Consider the following 19891-nt stretch of genomic DNA (forward strand, 5'->3'; position numbering starts at 1 on the left):
CCACTACAAGGTCCATAGCCAAAACCACGGTCTGTATGTCTATTACCTGACACAGTGGGCAAGACTCCTCTCGGGTCCCTTAAGTGTATGGTGTTGGGTCTCACTGCTCCCCAAAAGGCACTTTTATCTGTGGGTGGATGCCAAATTATTGTTGTTGAGGGCAAAATGAGGGCATCTTATTCCACCATGAGGATGATGTTACTTCTCAAGGGTATGTTGTTTCAATCTGCATTTCTTTGAAATTGTGTACTTTATTCTTTGGGAATTACCTGACCATGTTGTCAATTTTTCTTTGGAAGTGATGGCATATTTTTCCTTTCAAATTCTTCACATATTAAGGATATCAACTGTTTATAATAAATATGGCAAATATTGCTCTCAGCTTCTGCCCTTCAATCTTGTTTCTAGTGCTTTTTGGCTTTTTTTTTTTGTAATCAGAGTATCATTCTTTGTGATATTTTCTTTTTTCATCATGTTTACATAATGATGTATTTAAACTTACAACACATTTTAAACATCTGCCACCAAAAAGACCAGCTTTGGAAAAGACCAACTACTAGGAAAAGTGATTATCAAAACAGAAAAAGAATAATTGTGTTTTTCAAAGTACAAAAATATTAAAATCCTATAAGAGCAATGCAAAAAATGTCATGTACATCAGAGTACACACTTCACAATTGTATACCCTCTATCCCACTCTAACCCCCAAAATCTTGTATTCATCTGTGTGGTCAGTGTGAGAGCTATCATAATGTGGAAATGTAAGAATTAGCAAAGTCAAATCCAAGAAGAATGAAGGTAGATGTTTCTTTCGAACCCAATATGAAAAGACATGTAGAATAGGAATTATTTACACTATTTAACCATTCCCACAAAAATTAATGGCAATTTTTAAAGGAGTCTTTTTTAACAAATGCAGATATGATCTTCAATATTCCAACAGGAGGTGATGTATTTAAAAGCGTTTTATGAATGAACTAATCAGAAACAGTTTTGGAGACATAGAGGAAAAACTGAGTGTTGCTAGATGGGAGGGGGGGGTGGGGATAAGGGGGAAGGTGGGGGACTAGAAAGCACAGTCAGTAACCACAAGATGGCCACAGGGTTTTGAAAATTAATTTGGGGAATGTAATCAATAATGTTGTAAAGATTTTGTAGGGTATCCGATGGACACTTGTCTCATTAGGGAGACCACCTCAGGGATGATGTAGATGCCTGATCACTGCACTGTACACCTGAAGCTGAAGCTGAACAATAATGAATGTCAACTACAAGTTTATATATGTATGTATATGTATATATATGTATATGTATACACTTACAAGAAGCAGAGTACAGCATTAGGAATAGAGACAGTGGAAATGTAATGGCTGTGTGCAATGTCAGAGGGATAGTGGATGGGGGAGGGGGGTTCACACAGTGTGAGGGATATAAATGATAAACGTCTGAGTATTACTTTGTCTTGTGCACCTGAAACTAATAAAAAACATATATATACAAAAAGAAAAAGTGTTTTAGACAAGATAACTCCAGTCATATAAAAGTTTAGTTTTATTATAGGCACTTTATGCAAAACATTCAGTACTTTTTGCTACTTCCATAATCTTTTAGCAAGGCAGTCAGTTACAGTCCAAACAAGAAAATACAAACAAGTTATACACTTTATGAACAAAATCTACTTTGAATTATTCTATCCATTTTCTAATGCAATTGAAACCATTACTTTATTCCATGTGATATGTTTCTTCTGGTTCCTTTAAAGTCTCTGAAGACTCTGAACTTGATGGAATGACTGTGGGTCAGGAAATATTAAACAGGTAACTCTACATAGTTTTTCTAATAAGCACTCTTTTTTTTTTTTAACTTTGGTTAAATGCCATCTTTTAACACAAATATTAGAAATATTTAACAGCTCACATGGTCACAGTTCCCTAGCGCTTGGCTCCAGCCTGGACGCTGACCATGGAAAAGTAGATGCCTTTCTGTGCCAGCAGCTGTTGGTGGGTGCCGCACTCCTGGACTCTGCCATTCTGAAACACCACTATCAAGTCTGCGTTCTGGATGGTGGACAGGCGGTGCGCGATCACAATGCAGGTGCGGCCTTCTCGGGCCTTGTCCAGGGCTTCTTGGACAACCTAGCCAATAATCGTGTGAATTAGTGCCGATAAAAAGTCCTCTCCCTGTAATTCCTTTTCCATAAGAAGCCTCACAGTTAATTTATCCAGTCATAGGTCCTTCTTTAACAATAGTGTCAGTGAAATAGAACCTAGATTTTACAAAGCAAGGGCTTTGTCGCATCAGAAAATAACTGAATCCTAGTTTGGATGAGTTTTGAGGCAGGAATTGTCTAATCTCAAAATTAGGACCGTAAATACAGACCATCATATTGTTTAGAAATGCTTACCGGTGTGCCTCGCTACACAACACCCTACCAAGCAGCCTTCTGGTCCAGCTCTACAGCAAATTCAGGAAGACTGACCATCGGTCAAACACGGCCTCCTTGCATTTTGGCATTTTTAAGATACAGAACTTCTCAGAATCAGTTTGTCTTTCAGAAACCTGAAAAATCAATTTCTTCTAAAACTGAAAATGATTACTAATATTTATCTTAAGGCACAGTCACCTCTTAATACTGTATCACCCTCCTACATTTTTATATAGTTGCTGAGGATATGCTGCCAGTAGAAACGGAAATACGTCTCCTGAATGCAGCGTATTAGGTCAATACAAAGTGATCCAGGGCTGTTTTTCGGAGTGAAGTGCTACAAGACTAATTTGCCTCATTTTATCTTAGTTCTATTTAATAACAGCTACAGAATGTGTTTAAATTCCACTGAAAGGTGACATAAGGAACAATCAACATATCTGGCTGAATTTTGTTCTCTACTGTGAAAGACAGAAGCATACATTTAAACCTTTCAAGTACAACTGATTCAAGTGTGAATGAGTCCAATTTAAATTCTTACCTTTTCACTTTCTGTATCCAGAGCCGACGTGGCTTCATCCAAAAGCAGAATATGAGGCTGTCTAACAAGGGCACGTGCGATTGCAATGCGCTGTTTCTGGCCACCAGAGAGCTGGGTTCCTTTGTCTCCCACTCTGGTCTTATATTTCTGTAAATAGGGTTTAGTTACTATGAAAAGTACAACTAAAATTTGAAAAAAGAGTTTGCTTACAGAAAATAGGATAACCACTTCCATACATACAGGAAAAGTTTAGGTTCAGAAGCTAAGAATGGGTTCATAGAGGATTAAACAAACAACAAAGATAGATCTAAATGGCAGATTTGATCTCTTCTTGAAAACAGACTTTTATGTCTAAACGTTTTAGTGTAAACAAGTCAGCACATTCACGAGGAAGACTGTTGCAATGTTAGTCTCTGCCAGTCGTCTGGTTTCATATTTGCGACAAAGATTGGTAGGAGAAAGGAAATCTGATTTGAACAGGCTATGCATAATAAAATAATTGAAGCTCATTTTGTTTATAACCAGTAGGTGACACTCTCTGCATTATTTTAAGTGTGGAAGGGAAGAAATTCTTGGGATGCTAGCCTTTGGTGTATGTTTTTATAAAACTCCCTTCCGTACTCAACCATTTTAATGAACACTAAGGAATTCTACTTTGATATCTAACTTTACAAGCTGAACTCTCCTGTTTTCGTTTTTGTTTTTAGAGTTCTCCCCCAAATTTTCACCTGTTGTTGATAATTGTCACTAACTAATCAATATGACAGGGATAGGAGTTAAGAGGGTAATGTATGGGAGACCCCCAAATGGGATGTGACAACACATATAACCTAGAAAACAACACTATCTTATTACTTTCAGGCCTTTGCCAGTCTAAAATTTTAGTCAAACTGTAGGCTCTGATTCTGACACCCAGAGTTTCACGGTAAAATTCACGTTCTATATAGCATTGCCTATTTTTATTTGCTATGTATGGCAATCCTAGTTCTATGACACGCAGACCAAGGTCTCCACCTGTAGATGGAATAGGAAGACCCCAGTGAGGTTCCGGCAAATGCCTGGGATTGGTGCTACCCCAGGGCTATCCCTGCCTGTGAGGCAGGAGCATGTGTCCCCATGTAAGTGTAGGGGCGGTCAGGTTGCACTGATGAAGAATCAAGCCTGTTGAGGCTGGTAAAAACAGGGCTGGAACCCTGAAGGAAGCTAGCCCAGCAGGAGGTAACTAGACCAGCCTCCTGCTGTGTAAGGAAAATCCTAGTACAAATCACTCAGGGAAAGAAGTGGCTCTTCAGGCAGAAAACAGGACTTAGGGGATTTGCCTTCTCTTTCCTTGTCTAGAAACTGAGGAAAAGAATCACAAGGTCTACAGGTGTACTCTGTGTGACAGACTGAGCCCAGGAGACCAGAAGGTGGGGGCCCAGTAGTACACAAATACCAGAGAAACAAGGTATATCTAACAAACTAGGTAATAGTTACTCTGTTTGTGTCTTTGTCAACCCCCAGCCCGGGGGTTCTCAAATGTTAACCTGCGTCAGTATCACCTGGGCTATTAAAACAGATGGCTGGACTCTACCTGCAAAGGTTCTGATTCAGCAGGTCTGGGGTCGGGCCTGAAAACCCGCATTTCCTACAAGTTCCCAGGTGGTGCTGATGTGCTGGTCCGTGCCCATACTTTGAGAACACTGACCTTGTCATTAGTAAAAGGATTGAAGCTATATTTTCAAATGTTCTAGCCTTAGGAAGGGCCAGTTGTCCACAGTTGGGCTAGAAGTTAAAGGAGGGAGGAGGACAATGCCCCCTGTGGTGGCAGCAGCTATCCAAAGAGGAGCCTCAGGAAAAGGAAATCTCGGGAAGGAGTTAGGGTCATCTGGTATTGCCATCCTTCCCCATGAGACTGCCTTCCCTGCTGGTTTGCGGCTACTGAGCATTATGTGTTAGGGGGCACTTCCTTACAATAAAGAACATAACTGGTGATAATTGGGGGAGAAGGGTTAAATGAGTCAGGTCAAGATCCACTTCAAAACATAGGACCTAAGGGGCTTAAGAGCAGCTGAGAGGTTCTGTTTCTCTAACTTCCTAGGAGGAATTCATTGGACATCCATGGGACAATGGCCAGAGGTTTCAATAATCAACCCTGCAAGCTGAGCCTGGAGCCTATGAAATGTCAATAGTGAGAGATTGACACGACACCATGGTCACTCCAATGGCTCAGCCTATTCAGAGAGCCTTCTTTCTGGCATAGGTCCAGTTCCCTGTCCTGACTCCACAGAGGGAGGTCTGAGGCGTGGGGAAGAGTTTCAGGGAGGCAGAAGGAAGGCTGGGAGAGAGATGGGGAGGGAGGGTCATGCCTGCTTCTGTAGGGCCTGCACTGAGACTTGAAGGGAAAGGCCTCCAGGCGTATGCACCTTAAGTCAGGCTTGTTCACAGGGACAGTCAGTTGGGCGACCAAGTAAACATAACATCGAATGGGGATAGGGAGTGTGGCCAGATGCTTGTATGTGTGTGTGTGTGTATTGCAGTTGCTCATTTCTCTTCACCTTTGGGAAACCAGCCCTTTAAAAATTAAACTGTATAGGCCACGAAGGCTGCCACGGGCTCCTGGGCTCCTAATTTGGAGAAAGACTTACGTCAGGCAACGTCTCAATGAAATGGTGTATGTTGGCCTCCTGGGCGGCCCGCATAATCTCTTCCTGTGACACGACCCGGCTGTTGTCTCCGTAGGCAATGTTCTCGGCAATGCTGCAGTCAAACAGGATGGGCTCCTGGGACACGATGCCCAGTTGGGCTCGGAGCCACTGGACATTCAGGTGCTTTATTTCTTTGTTGTCGATGAACTGAAAACAAGAGTTCACAGATCAACTTCAGGACCAGTACATTTTGAATTTGGCAAAATTAATATTATTTCACACCTGAAAATTGCCAAATTACTGTGAGGCTACATTTTTGTTTTTTGTTTTTTAATTAAATAAGGTCATAATCGTATGCTTCAAGGAACTGTCATGTTTCTTCTGTGTTCACCCTGGTTTCTGATATATGCAAGTGGTAGGCAGAATAAGGCTCCCATACCCTCCCAAGATACCCAGGTTCTAATCCATGATACCTGTGAATGTTATGTCACATGGCAAAGGGGAATTAAGGTATAAGGTTGCTCATCAGTTTATCTCAAAATAAAGAGATGACCCTGGATTCTACAGGTAGGCACAATGTAACCATCAAGGTCCTAAACTGTGGAAGAGGGAGGCAGGAGAGTATCAGAGTGGTGCAATAGGAGAAAGACTCAATTAGTCACCGCTGGCTTTGAAGATGGAGAAAGATCGCTTAGAGCCTCTAGGAGGAACCCAGCCCTGCTGACACCTTGATTTTAGCCCAGTGAGACCCACGTTGGACATCTGACTTTCAGATTTGTAAGATAATACATTTGTGTTGTTTTATACCACTAAATTTGCTGTGACTTGCTACAACCGCCATGGAAAACTAATACAACACTAAGGGCAATTTCTGAGATGTATCTTGGCATCCTTATTCTTATGTATCAATTTTTCCTAGGAAAAGTAGCTGAGATTAGATTAGAAATACATAAGTATTATAACCACGTAATAGGCTTGCAGGTCAGGTTTCTGATGTGCCCTGAGTTGGTTAGGATCAGGTATTTGAACACTGGGGTGCAGCAGTTAAATGGAATAGAAGTGAGTGAGGGAGGGAGGGGGGCCACTATACTCTAAGTATTTGTTGATGCTGGGAAAGCGATGTAATTTCTCTGAGAGTTTCCTTCTGGGTAAAACAGGAATGGTGATGATTCCTAAACTCACAGAATTGAGGACTAAATGAGATCATGTATGGATTCCAGTTAGCACAGTGCTGGGCACACAGTAGGCACCCGAGGACTGTCAGCGATTAGTGTCTGTGTGTGTGTGATGTACTTGGAAACACACTGCATGGATAGATGGCTTATGCATTAAAAGATGGATGGACACCCACAATGTGGAGCCAAAGGAGCAGGAAGGAGAGGCTGGCCTTTCTCTAGTGACTTGGCTCCCTGAATTATGCAGCAGAAGCCCAGGGAAGCCCTTTATAGCCTTGCTGATAAAAACCCTTACTCTCTGATGTGGCTATATCTGCCCTAAAGATCTACTTTGCAGAGAAGCCTGACATTCAAGTGAGAAAGCTGTTCCTCCCCTCTGAAGACATGAGTGACTCAGTGTCAAGTGTTTCTAATATTGGTGATGAGTATATACTGAACCATAATATACTCTCCGTATCCTGTGTGCCTGGCTGGGTGCCTGTGGGAGATAGGGGAAGGGCACAATCTTTGCTGTGGGAAGACAACTTCTGTTTGTGAACCTTGCAGGTGGAGGAATGGAAAACACAGCCATGACCTTATTGGTACCAAGCCCAGTTGCCATGGAGACTATTCCGAGCATCTTTGCTCCAGGCTTCCTTACAGTGTGAAGTGAAGGTGGAAAGGGTAGAGACAGGCAGGAAAAATCATACAAAGATGTGGCGAAATAGCAGACCTTATTAAATGGAAGACTGTACTTGAGAGATGGAAAGTTAAGGAAAGGAGTAGTTGTACTTATTTTCTTTTTAAAATTTTGTTTTCCAGGCTTATGTGCCCGAGGGGAAAATAGAAACTGCCTAACTAATATAATCAGCTAAATTTGAATGATCCCAGCAAGTTTTAATGAGTCTCTCCGTCACACTGAATACAATAATATTATTGGGGCCTCCTCATCCCTATACAATACACTGGAGTTGCAAACTATTTAAAACCTGTGTTAGCTGAACAACCCCTTTTTTGGGGAAAACATGTTTGGAAGCCCAAATGTAAAACAGATCAATGCAGAAGAAGTTCTTTGGCTGAGGCCTGGGTGGTGGTCTGAGGGAAGACCAAGGAATGCTGGGATATTAGTGAGCATTGCTCAAAAAATACTGGCCTAAATAAAAACTTAATTAGGAAAGTAAACACATCAGTAAGAATAATGTAAGGCCAAATAAAATGACTAGCTATCTCTATTCTAGCTTGTTAAATCTACTGCTTGGTTTTATTAGCACAAATAATTAAACGTTAAATATGTATTACCCGCTATATGTATTTACTCTGAAATAATTATAGATAAATTGATCGCAGACTGACTATACCATAGATCTTGTGATATAAGCACGTCTCATGCATTCTTTTGTTTAATCTTCACAACCACCCTTGTAAGAGAGGTGGTGTTATTTTAACCCGCATTTATAGACAAGGAAATGAGCACAGTTAAGTAACTTGTGTAAGGTCCCACAATTAGTAATTGGGGGAGCTAGGGTTGGACTACACATTACATGTTGGGTTGTCAGTGTCTCATAATTGAAAGGTATTTTCTGTCCTGCCTCAAAAGAGGAATGGCCCCCATCTTAACCCAAGCTCTCACTGAGTTAATATCTAGACAATGACCATAGGCTTCTAAGTATATCCTAAGAGGGACAGAGGACTCTGGCGGTGGTGTGGGGGATGGACCAGAGAGGGGAGAAAGGAGAAGTCTGGGAAGGACTCAAACCAAAGGCAATCTAATAGTAAAGCTAATGAAATTAAGCTTCCAGGGTAAATGCTGGGAGTTCAACAGTGTTCTGAGTAGGAGGGAGGACAGGCTATAGTCAGAAAGTTCTTCCAGGTAAGTATTTATGACAACTTGCCTAAAGAAGAAAGGGACCAGGGTCTTTAAATTTTCAATTTTTTTTTTTTTTTAATTCCAAGCAAATATTCACTTTTGTACCTAATTCTTTGTATTCTTTTAAGTAGAGTCCATAAAAGTCAGGCTCCACCAAACTTGGAACCCCCACCCCCCTTGTAGAATTCCACAGTTTCATTTTTCAAGACTCCACAGTTTAACCTAAACCTTTCAAATTTATCATGACGTTCAATGGTTCTCAAACTATAGTTGGCATCAGAATCACCTGGGAAAGTTATAAAAATGAAAAGGCCAGGAACCTGAATGAGCCAGGGTGGCTGTGTTCTTTACTGGCTCTCAGGGCCATTCTGATATACACCAGTTTGAGAACCACTGCTCAGGTCAATGTTTCTTAAAGTATGATTCCAGGCCTACTGATAGTCATGAGGATTTCCTGACCTCAGGGTCAAGTCCTGTTTTCCATTCTTATGATCAATTGATGCTCAAATCCACAGACTCATTGTTATATGGTAATAAGAACCAATTACTAGTAACCTATAACTGAACTATTCATAAGCAAAACTTGGCACATTTACTAGTGTTTACTGGGGACACTTACATCAAGTCTGGCTTTTATGCACCACTTGGCAGTATTTCAAAGTTCTAGTGCAAATGCACAGGAGCAGATAACAGTATTCCTACAACAGATGAGGATACACTGTTTTCATTGCATTATCTGTTGTCTTGAGATGGTTCTTGTATGTGCTCAGCATTCATTTCCATACTGTTCTGTGTCTGCCCTTCTATAAATCAAGGGATTGGAAGGTTAAAAATGATTTCCCAGACCCTCTTCTGGTTCTGGAAATAATTGAGATACTACCAGAGAGATGCTGTGTGTAACATCTGGAAAGCAGAGGGCAATTCTCCAGCAGCAGTGGCAAGCTAACACACGTATTGTGGCAGATGGGAGTTTTTGCAAAAGCCACACTCTGGTCTTATGTATTGAAGTTTGGAGCAGCTGTGACGTTGGCATAATTTTCTGTGACTTCCTGGCCACAGGATCCCAGCTGCAGTGCTGTAATTTGACTGTCCTGGAGCACTTACTTTCTTTCACTTTCTGCTTCTACTCTTCCAGCCCTTCCAATGACTTTGTAAGTACCTCATTCCCTTTATTTAATACTTATCTATTTGAAATACCTAGAGCAGTTTCTGTTTCCTACACTGAATCATGACTGATATGGTCCATGTTTTTAATTATGCTCTCCTTTTGTTTCCGTATGTGTAGAATAATTATCAATTTCTTTACTTTCTTCTTGTTTAATTATTGTACCGATTACCATTACTAGTGTTTTCAACTCAACATTGTTATTCAGTGCTTTTTCCACTAAAGTAACTATGAGTGCAGTTGTGAGACCACGGGAATTTTTGTCCTTCTTGAATGGGTTATAATCAAAAAGTTTGACAATCACAACTCTATTTAAGCCACTATTTCAGCCAAACTGGCCTATATAGACACTGGGAACAAATCACTTATCAACCACAGCTCACATAATCTTTTGCATCAAATGACATCTTGATGCTCACACTTATGCCCTTATGCAACCAGCTGGACTTATGAACTGTAACTGAAAAATAAAAAAAAAAGAACCAGCTCAAGCCTGTCTTCTTTAATCTAACTCATGGAAGTATATGTACTATTTTTTCAGTTAAAGTCTTTGAGGGCAGACACGACACCCCATAACTAATTAGAGCTCAACATTTAACACACTGCTTAATACATGTCTGTTAAGGCTCATAATTAGTGTCTGAGAGCTAACATTTCCTCCTCTGATTGCCTCTTTTGTCAGCGAGGTCTTCATGTAGAGTCCCTCTGTTTAAACTTTAATTGCGAAACTGAAGCATAAAATCAGAATTCACAGAAAATATAAAACAAGGTAGTAAAAATCAGGAACAAGGCTGATGTAGTTGTGAAAGAATAGAGCCATAACAGTCTTTGAATAAAATATATTAATAAGTGACCACGAATGCTGTGGGGAAATAAAAAAAAAAAAAAAAAAGCCCGGGATGACAGGTTGAAAATTCAATTTTCATGTCAGTCATTAATGCAAGTAGGGCCCATATGGAGCTGGAGGGCATCACTCTGACTACGTGGAACAGGTAGGTGTCCATTCCGACCGGTTCGTGCCCAGGCTATTCCAGTTGTTAAATATTTTTAATATTACCTCTGGGTACAACAAATACTAAATGCCTACATAATGAAAATTTCTTGCTATAAATTCTATTCCTTCCTAATTTGATTCTTTTTCTAGTCTCTATTATAGCCATTTAAAATCTCACTGCCCGCTTCAAGACCCTTATCTCATCCCTAGTACCCAAGACAGTCCCCTGAGCGCTCAGTAAAGGTTTGTTGAATGTTGAATGAATAAATGTGACCCTTTACTTATTCTTTTAGTTAGGGAAACAAAAGGGAATCCCTCTGTACTCTTTATCCACTTCCTAAATTTGTTGATCACCCTTTTCTTTCCTCCTAGAAAATGATTCAATGCCTTCTCTATCAATGGCTTTATCTCACCCTCAGCCATAAAAATGCTCAAGATACCTTCTCACTATTTTCCCTGGACTCTGCCTCCCTACTCAAGCTGCTGTTTTTATTTTCCTTTCCTTCACCTTTGACCTTCTTGATAGTCTACATTCGGTCTCCGTTTTCCCTCCTGACCATACCTCAGCCACGCTGAAACGTGTTTCTACCACCACCTCTTCACTGAGAATACTTCACCAAAAATGTCAGAAGCAGCTCACGAATGGCCTAATCCTATCATGTCTTTTCAGTCTTCATCTTACCTACCTCTCCACAACCTCGGTCACTGTTGACTTCCTTCTTCTTCTGAAACACTTCCTATCCTTGGTTCCCAACCTTTCTCGCCTCTATCTTTCTGGCTACTTATATATTTGCTGCATCGTCTCATGGAAGCTGAAACCTAATTAAGGGAAGGAAAATGGGTCGAAAAAAGGCTGCTCACAAACGAGAGTAGAGGGGCCGTGTTGAGAGAGAGGCTGGGGCCGATGACACAGCCTGGAGACCACATCTAAGATGTCAGACTTTAAGTGCAACTGTTGTTTAGTGGTTTCAAAACCATAGCTTACAGTGGAGAACGGAATACATCAGGCTTTTAGATGATGAAAAACTTGAAATGAGCTGAATACAAAAGTGTGCTCACCACTGTTCCGGCCAAAGGATCATAAAACCGCTCAAGGAGCTGGACCACCGTGCTCTTCCCACAGCCGCTGGGGCCCACCAGGGCCAGCGTCTGGCCCTTCTTCACCTCCAGGCTCAGCCCCTGAAGCACTGGGATGTCTGGTCGAGTGGGGTAGTTGAACATGACTTCATTAAATGTCACATTTCCTTCTAATGTATTCTAAAATCAAAACAATTTCAATAAATCTGATTGCTGTAATCCGGGAAACATATTGTATAGCCAACCCCTCTACCACCAGGTGTCAGAAGGTAGTGAATTTATATTCCAACTGGGTTTCATTTGTAACTGCTAGAATTTAATAAAGAAGACCTCAAAGAGTCAGTGTTTTTATAGCATGTATTGTTAATACAACATATGTGTGGTAACTCAATCTGTTCCCTAGGAATAATCTACATGTACTAAAACCTGATTAACAGGATTTGCTTATAAAATGGGCAGTATTCCTATCTTCCTGTAACTTTGTCATACAAAAGTACTGGATGTTAATACATATGAAAGTTTATTAAAATGAAACCGTGGTCTAGAAAGTTTTATTTTACCATCAGCAAATTCAAAAAAGCACAGAGTTTATTAAATTTCCTCCTAGAATACTTTCATCAGTTAGGAGCAGATCATACAATGAAAACATCACACTCACCAGCTTCAGGCCTTCTGTGCTATAGCTGTCAATCACAGGGACTTTTTCAATGATCATGATGATGTGGGATGCTGACACTTTGGCTTTGGCATAGTCAGGAGCAAAGGAACTGACCTGCCCCACTGCCATGGCACCAAAGACAACAGCTGAAAACACCCTGTAAAAAAACAACAGCTGAAAATACCCTGTGCTAAGAATTACAACTGCAATGCTTGAAAGTTGACACTTCTACAACCAGAAAGCACTGCATCAAACAATTATAAAACAGAAGTTAAAAAAATAACACAAAACAAACACTGTTCTTTATACATGTTAGTGTAACAGATTGACTAAAACGGCCCCATTTTTCATCTCTGTGTGTTCACCTTCTTGCAACGTGACTTTCCATTTAAGAAGTGGATTTGTTTTACTATCATGTCAATCTGGGTTGGCCTTGTGACTTGCTTTAGTCAGCAGGATGTGGTGGAAGTGCCTGTTGCCAGTTCCATGACTCAGGGAGCCTCTCTCTCTCTCTCCCTCTCCCTCTGTCCCTCCTTCCCTCTTTCAAAACTGCCACTACCACAAGCCCAGCTAGTCTGCTGGAGGAGAAGGCACAGATGCAGGGGGAGCTGTGTGGGTTCTGTTACGCCCAATCTAGATCAGCAGAACTGGCCAGCTGACCCACAGACTTGTGCACAAAAACAAATGTTTATTATTGTATGCCATTGTAAAGGATGGTTGTCATGCAGCAATATTTTGGCAATCAATAATGGATATAGGCAGTGATCCTGGAATTACATCAGAGTGTTAGAATACCTATGAGCTGTATAGTAAAGTCAGAGATCCTTACAAAGCCATATATCATGCTGCTCTCAAGATGCATCAATCTCCTTAACCTATGATATGGGAACCCACAGCAGCTTCGAGTTGGGAAGGACTTTACAGGATATCGAGTCCAGCTCTGAATGTTTATGTCTAGGCACTTCCCCTAAGTTGGCTTCCATCCTCTGTTTTGGGGAGTTGCAAGTTTGATTATGTCCACTGTTAAAAGGTTCTTCAAATTGAAGAAAAATCTATACGCTTGCATTGGACAGCCCTTCAAGTATTGGAATATGGTGAGAAAGAAAAGCAGTTAGAAGGTAAGAACTGGAGAACTTCAGAAACGACAAAGGAAAGCTAGATTGGGATTTCTGCCACATTGCAAGTACGATGTAGAAAATGTGCTTCTTTGATAACTCCTTTCACTCTCCACATTCCAGGCATCCTCCTCTGGACATATTTATGCACATGACTTTTTAAACAGTGTGCCTGAAACTGACAAAGAACTGGGGAACCCTCCCAGAATAATACCATGAGGCTATTCCTTTCCTTTGGACTCTATGCCTGTGTTAATGTAGCAAGCAGTCTCTCTCTCTCTCTCTCTCTCTCTCTCTCTCTCTCTCTCTCTCTCTCTCTCTCTAATAGCTCTAAACAAATAACACAGATAGTTAATCTTGGGTTTGTTACCATTTAGACCTGGGGTCTTTTCAAAATGGTCTGCTCTCTGATCTGATAGGTCTCCCTTCTCTTTTACTTGGAATATTGATTTTCTGAATCTAAACTCCCAAGTGTCAGCAACTTTCATCAATTCAATAATGCCTTACCTTGGAGGAAAGCAATGTATCAAATAATTATCTAATCAAAACCTCAATGCCAGGGATGCCTGGTTTTGATCTTCTAGTCATGGTCATAAATAGCACCGGTGTATCATTTGTCACACAGAGATATTAAGCAGAAATTTTAAATCTTCTGTTGTGGTCATCCTGAGCAAACTATACTACATGCACATGTCCAAGTCCAAATAGGATAAAAATATTATACTAACACATTATGTTGCCAGCTGAGATGATTCTGTTTTAAATGTAAAACTGTATTACTACTAATTATGGTATGTAGTCAAAGGGCAGAATCTCACCCATCACCAAATCTAGATGCTCAGAAAGATTACACACACTTTTCAATACCAAACAGCATACCTAAGTACTTCAGAAGTATAATAAAATTCAGGTCTCTCTCCCCCGATCACAGTGATGTAGCAGAAATCCCAATCTAGCATTCCTTGTCATTTCTGAAATTCTCTAGTTCTTACATCTTAACTGTGCTCCTTTTATCAAAGAAAGCAAATTTATCCTGGAATCTGCCAGGGCTTGCACAACTCCACACCCATTCTTTAGCTGCCCCATTTAGAGTCCTCTAAAGAGAGTCAGATACTTGGTTCAGGGTTAGGTTTCTTTCCAAATGTCAAGGCCTTCTGGAAACCCCTTACTGAATCACCACTCCACCTAGCCACAGATCTGGAAAGGTCAAATGTCTCAGTCAGCACTGGGGAGAGAAGTCACCGATTCCCTAAATGAAACAGGGTACTTCAGTGACAACACACAGAGATTCAGAGGCAAAATGCCACCTTTTGAATCACTAAAATCTCTTCCTGAGCCTCACAGCAGCAGTTTTCCATCCAGGCATGAAGCATGCTCACCTGTTTTATTTCTAGAATTTAAGTGTAAATATTAATCTGATACTTACAACAGAACAGCCTCAAAATCCATGAACTTGTTTGCCACCAAGTAGGCACCAAACCGGAAACAACCAGCATAGGAAAAATACATCATTGCCTGGGTGATGGAAAATGTGATTCCAAAGATATGTGCTTTCCTCAAAGAGTTTCTGAAAAGAAGACATTTTGAAACTTACTTGACTTTGATAGGTTAATGATGGGGCTTGGAATCATCGCTGACACAAGTGGGTTTAATTGCCAAAAAACTAACTTTGGTCCTCACTTTACCACTTGTGAGAATTTAGGAAGCTGCCCAATCTGAGCTGCAGTGTCTTCATTTTTAATGGAGGATTAACCACATTTCAAAGTGTTGAGGTAAAGTTAAAATAGGCCAAGAAAACATGAAAAGCCTATTAGGGATTAATAAATGGAAGTTTCCCCTTTCCCCTGACTCTTGGACATATAACATAGATGTACTCCGTAGTAAACACTCCCTTGACATACATTTATCCATCACCTATAAGCTGCAGGGGCCAGGCTGGACAACACAGGAATCAGGCCCATTCTTGCCCTTAGGGACTCCGGAGTAAAGTTGGATTATAATTTATGCAATGGCGGTACCTTATACGTACCATGTTATAGGGAGAAAGGAGGGAGCACTTAATTCTCTGGGGGGAGGTAGAGAAGGTTTCACAGAGTCAACATTCGTGGATTTTCTGAGCCACATGGAATTGGGTGATGTGAAGGTAAGAACAGGCTGGGGAGTGGGCAGCCCCATGGGCCTCCTCCTCCTGCTTCTACTCTGCTTTTATCTACTTCATACATTGGGATCTCAAATGAAACTATTTTCAGAGAAAAAGGCTCTATTATAGCAACAACAACAACAACAGCAAAGTTTGAAAACTCATCAATAAGGCCCAGCTCTCTCTTTTTACCACAGAAGAAACTGAGACTCAGAGGTTGGGCTTGCTTATGTTCGGATCACTTTTTAGAACTCTCACTAGGTGAGTTCATTAAAGGAAGAACCAGAAGGCCTCTCCTGGAGAAAGGTAAAGAGAAGAAGAAAGGCATATTTCAAGAAGCACCACCTCATTAGGTCCCACAGACACCTCAAATTTCATGTTCTGCAGAGAACTCATTTCCAACAAGAGCAAATAATAGGGTCATCATCCAAATGTGGCATCAGAGAGTCATTCTCAATATCCTGTCTCCCTCCCCTTCCCATCAGTCACCCGACTGTACAGATTCAACCTCAGAGATGTCCCTGCCTTAGCTCAAGGTCTTATGATTTCTCTTCCTGATAATTACAAGTACTTCCTCAAAATGGTTCCCTTCTAGTAATTTCTCCACTTGTTCCCTATCTTCCAGCCAAAGTCCGTCTTCCTGAAAACAGGTCTGATGATTGAAAAACTCCCACACTCCCCTCCCATTCTTCAGTGGTTATTACCTGTATGGTACCTGCAAACTTTGTGCATACATATATTCAAACTTGTGCTCCCGAGTCAAAGAAACAACAGTTCGGAAGTTTTCAATTGCTTCGGTAGCGATCTGTAACAGAGAACACTCAGTCACTAAGAGGCACAAAGACAAATGGTGGCAATTAGCATGAATTCCATAACAGAGATAAATAATATCTAATAATAAAATTAATTGCATTACTTTATTATGACCTGAGTTTCTTTGCTATGGAAAAGGATACTAAGTCATTTATCAAATCAAGTTTTAGATTTGGAAGGAAGACTGACTAATTCGATCTCCTCTTTACAGAATGAGAAGCAAAGGCTGAAACAGACAAAAGCATTTACCTAAAGCCACATAGCTTTACAGTGGCAAAATTAACCTGAGAACTCAGTATTTTACTTCTATTGCAGTGCTCTTTCTTCTATGATGGTCATATTTTAAGTTTATAGAAATTTTATATAATTTTTAAAATGTGATGTTTATATCTATCTGTTCATGATTATCATTCATGACAACTAAATAATACTGGGAAAATATTAAAAAGATAAAGAAGATAATAAAAAATTCATACTGGTGTACATATTAGCTTACCCATTCTTTCCTAACCATATACATATTTAATAAAATTGGAATATACTTCTATGTTTTGCCTTATATCATTATTTTTTACTTTAACAAATATCAAGAGCACTTTTCAAGGTCATTAAATATATATTAATAGGATATTTAATGCGTCACTTAATATCCCAACCAGTTACACACTCCTTTATTACTGAACAAGGTTTTCCATTCTTTTCTTATTAAAAAAAAAAAAAATGCTGTGATAATCATCCTTGTATATAAACATTTGTCCATATTGAATTATTTTCTTAGGAGAAGCTCTTAAAAGTGAAATTCCTAGGGCAAAGGGAATAAACTAATTTTTAAGAAACATGGCATGTATTACCAATTTGTTTTCCAGAAAGTTTCTATCATTCAATTATGTTTTTTTAATTTATTTTTCAATTACAGTTGACATACAATAATACATTAGTTTCAGGTGTACAACATGGTGATAAGACATTTATATAATTTACAAAATAATCACCCCAATAAGTTTATTACCCATCTGACAAAACATATGGTTATTACAACATTACTGATTATATTCCCTAGGCTTTACTTTACATCCTTGTGGCTGTTGTGTAATTGCCAATTTGTACTTCTTAATCCCTTCACCTTTTTCATCCAGCCCCCCAAACCCCGGCAACCATGAATTTGTTCTCTTATCTATGAGTTTGTTTTTGTTTTGTTAGTTCATTTATTTTGTTTTGTAGATTCCACATATAAGTGAAATCATATAATATTTTTCTTTCTGTCTAACTTATTTCACTTAGCATAATACTCTCAAGGTCCACACATGTTGTTGCAGATGGCAAGATTTCATTTTTTATGGCCAAGTAATATTCCATTGTATATATGTACCACTATTTCTTTGTCCATTCATCTATTAATGGACACTTAGGTTGCTTCCATATCTTGGCCATTGTAAATAGTGTTGCAATGAACACAGGGATGCATACATCTTTTCGAATTAGTGCTTTGGATTTTTTCGGATAAATACCTAGAAGTAGAATTGCTGGGTCATATGATAGTTTTCGTTTTACTTTTTTGAGGAACCTTCATAATGATTTTCATAGTGGCTGCACCAATTTACAATCTCACCAACCCTCTCACCAATCTCACGAGGGTACCGTTTTCTCAGCATCCTCACCAATACTTGTTGTTTGTAGATTTATTGACGATGACCATTCTGACAGGAGTGAGGTGATATCTCATTTTGGTTTTAATTTGCATTTCCCTGATGATTAGTGATGTTGAGCATTGTTTCATATGTCTATTGGCCATCTGTATGTCTTCTTTAGAGAAATGTCTTTTCAGTGTCCTCTGCCCATTTTTTGATCAGATTGTTTATTTTTTGTTATTGAGTTATAAGATTGCTTTAAGGAATGGCTATAAAAACACTCTCACAGCTTATAAGAAGTAGTGAGTAACAGTAACAGAACAACACTGATTAGAATATTTTACTCTACTTAGGTAAAAGCAACTACACTTAGTTTGACTCACCTTCCCAGCACCTTCTAGTTCTTTCTTATCTTTTAGTGCTTGTCCAGACAACATTTTCACTTCAATAAGTCCTGCTATTGCAATGATGGGTACAATTGCTAAGAGTAAAAGTGTTAATTGCCAGCCGTAAATTAAGGATATAATAATGCCTGTCCCAAGATTTGCTATATTCTGGGCAATGACAGCAAGCCTGGAACCTGTAGCCTACAAAACAAAACAGAACAAATTAGAGGAACACTTTTATATTACCTTTAAAAATCCATGCTTATATTTTTCTTAAGGATTATAACAATTAAGCCTCATGAAAACCTATTAATTATCTTCTCAGTTATGAAATAAAAAGTAAAGGTTTACTTGTAAGAAGTTTATTTGGTTTGTGAAATGAAGATTTTCATGACTTCAGAATAAATACTGAAAATGGAAGGTCAATAATGCAGAATTCAATTGATATTTCTAACTCTTCTGTTGTATTTGTCACACAATATAAATGCATATTGCTAGCACAGAGGTCTCTTTTTTAAGTAAATTAAAAGAAATCTTCATTTTCACATTCTATATTGCAGTTCAAAGGTAACTAGCTGGTTAATGGATACGTTCACTTGGGCACACGCTATAAGGGGAGAGTATGACATTCACATGGAAACTCACATGTGGCCTCTCTCAAGGCATCGGGCCACTGAATGCACTGTCATTTGCAAACAACAGCAAGGAGAGATTTCTTTAAAACATCGTGAATAGGCAAGGGTTAGAAAGCAGAAAACAGTTAAATACAGAAGGCTATATTTGTGTTGCCCATATTTCATATACTCTAGGTTATTTTTGGTTCTTTTAAATAAGTGATCTTCATCTAAGTGAGAGACTGGATTGGATTCGGCTGCTGGAAAGAGGGAAGAAGGAAAGGAAGCTGACATGGCGCATATCACACTGGTGGGTTGTTGGATAGCCGAAGAGGAGTGTCTGGCTGGGAGGTAAGGGAACCAGCCTGCTCTCACCTCCCCCACGGGAGGCCAAGAGGTAAGAATGGTATACCGACCAGCCACTGGGCATGGCAGGGGAGCTCTGCTGGAGCACGGCATTTGTGGCACACTGGAATTGTACAAATGGAAAAAGAAAACCTCCAGGCTTGGCCAGATTTTCCAAGGTTACTGCCAGTGGATTTAGGGCATTTTAAGGCATGATAGGCCAAAGAAACACCCTTCTCACTAGGAGTAGCAGCAGGTGTTGGTACAGTATGGGCTGGGGGCAGAACAAGCTAGAGCTCCAACTACAGGAAATTCACTTAGTAAGAAATGTCAAACAATATT

At 39.8% G+C, this 19891-nt stretch overlaps 1 protein-coding gene across 3 annotated transcripts in view; it reads right to left on the minus strand.

The window, feature by feature from the left end:
• Positions 1-1528: 1528 nt before the first annotated feature.
• Positions 1529-19891, minus strand: part of ABCB1 (ATP binding cassette subfamily B member 1) — an 85119-nt gene continuing 66756 nt past the window's right edge. For all 3 annotated transcript variants that reach the window (XM_074340684.1, XM_074340683.1, XM_074340685.1), the window contains 8 exons: positions 18588-18791; positions 16468-16568; positions 15050-15190; positions 12509-12665; positions 11833-12030; positions 5594-5800; positions 2967-3113; positions 1529-2135 (listed from right to left, as the gene is read on the minus strand). In XM_074340684.1, coding sequence (XP_074196785.1) covers positions 1932-2135; positions 2967-3113; positions 5594-5800; positions 11833-12030; positions 12509-12665; positions 15050-15190; positions 16468-16568; positions 18588-18791 — 1359 coding nt within the window. In that variant the 3' untranslated portion in view covers positions 1529-1931. The remainder of the gene's footprint in view (positions 2136-2966; positions 3114-5593; positions 5801-11832; positions 12031-12508; positions 12666-15049; positions 15191-16467; positions 16569-18587; positions 18792-19891) is intronic.

The sequence above is a fragment of the Rhinolophus sinicus genome, linkage group LG09, assembly GCF_036562045.2.
Source record: "Rhinolophus sinicus isolate RSC01 linkage group LG09, ASM3656204v1, whole genome shotgun sequence".
Classification (NCBI taxonomy): Eukaryota; Metazoa; Chordata; class Mammalia; order Chiroptera; family Rhinolophidae; genus Rhinolophus; species Rhinolophus sinicus.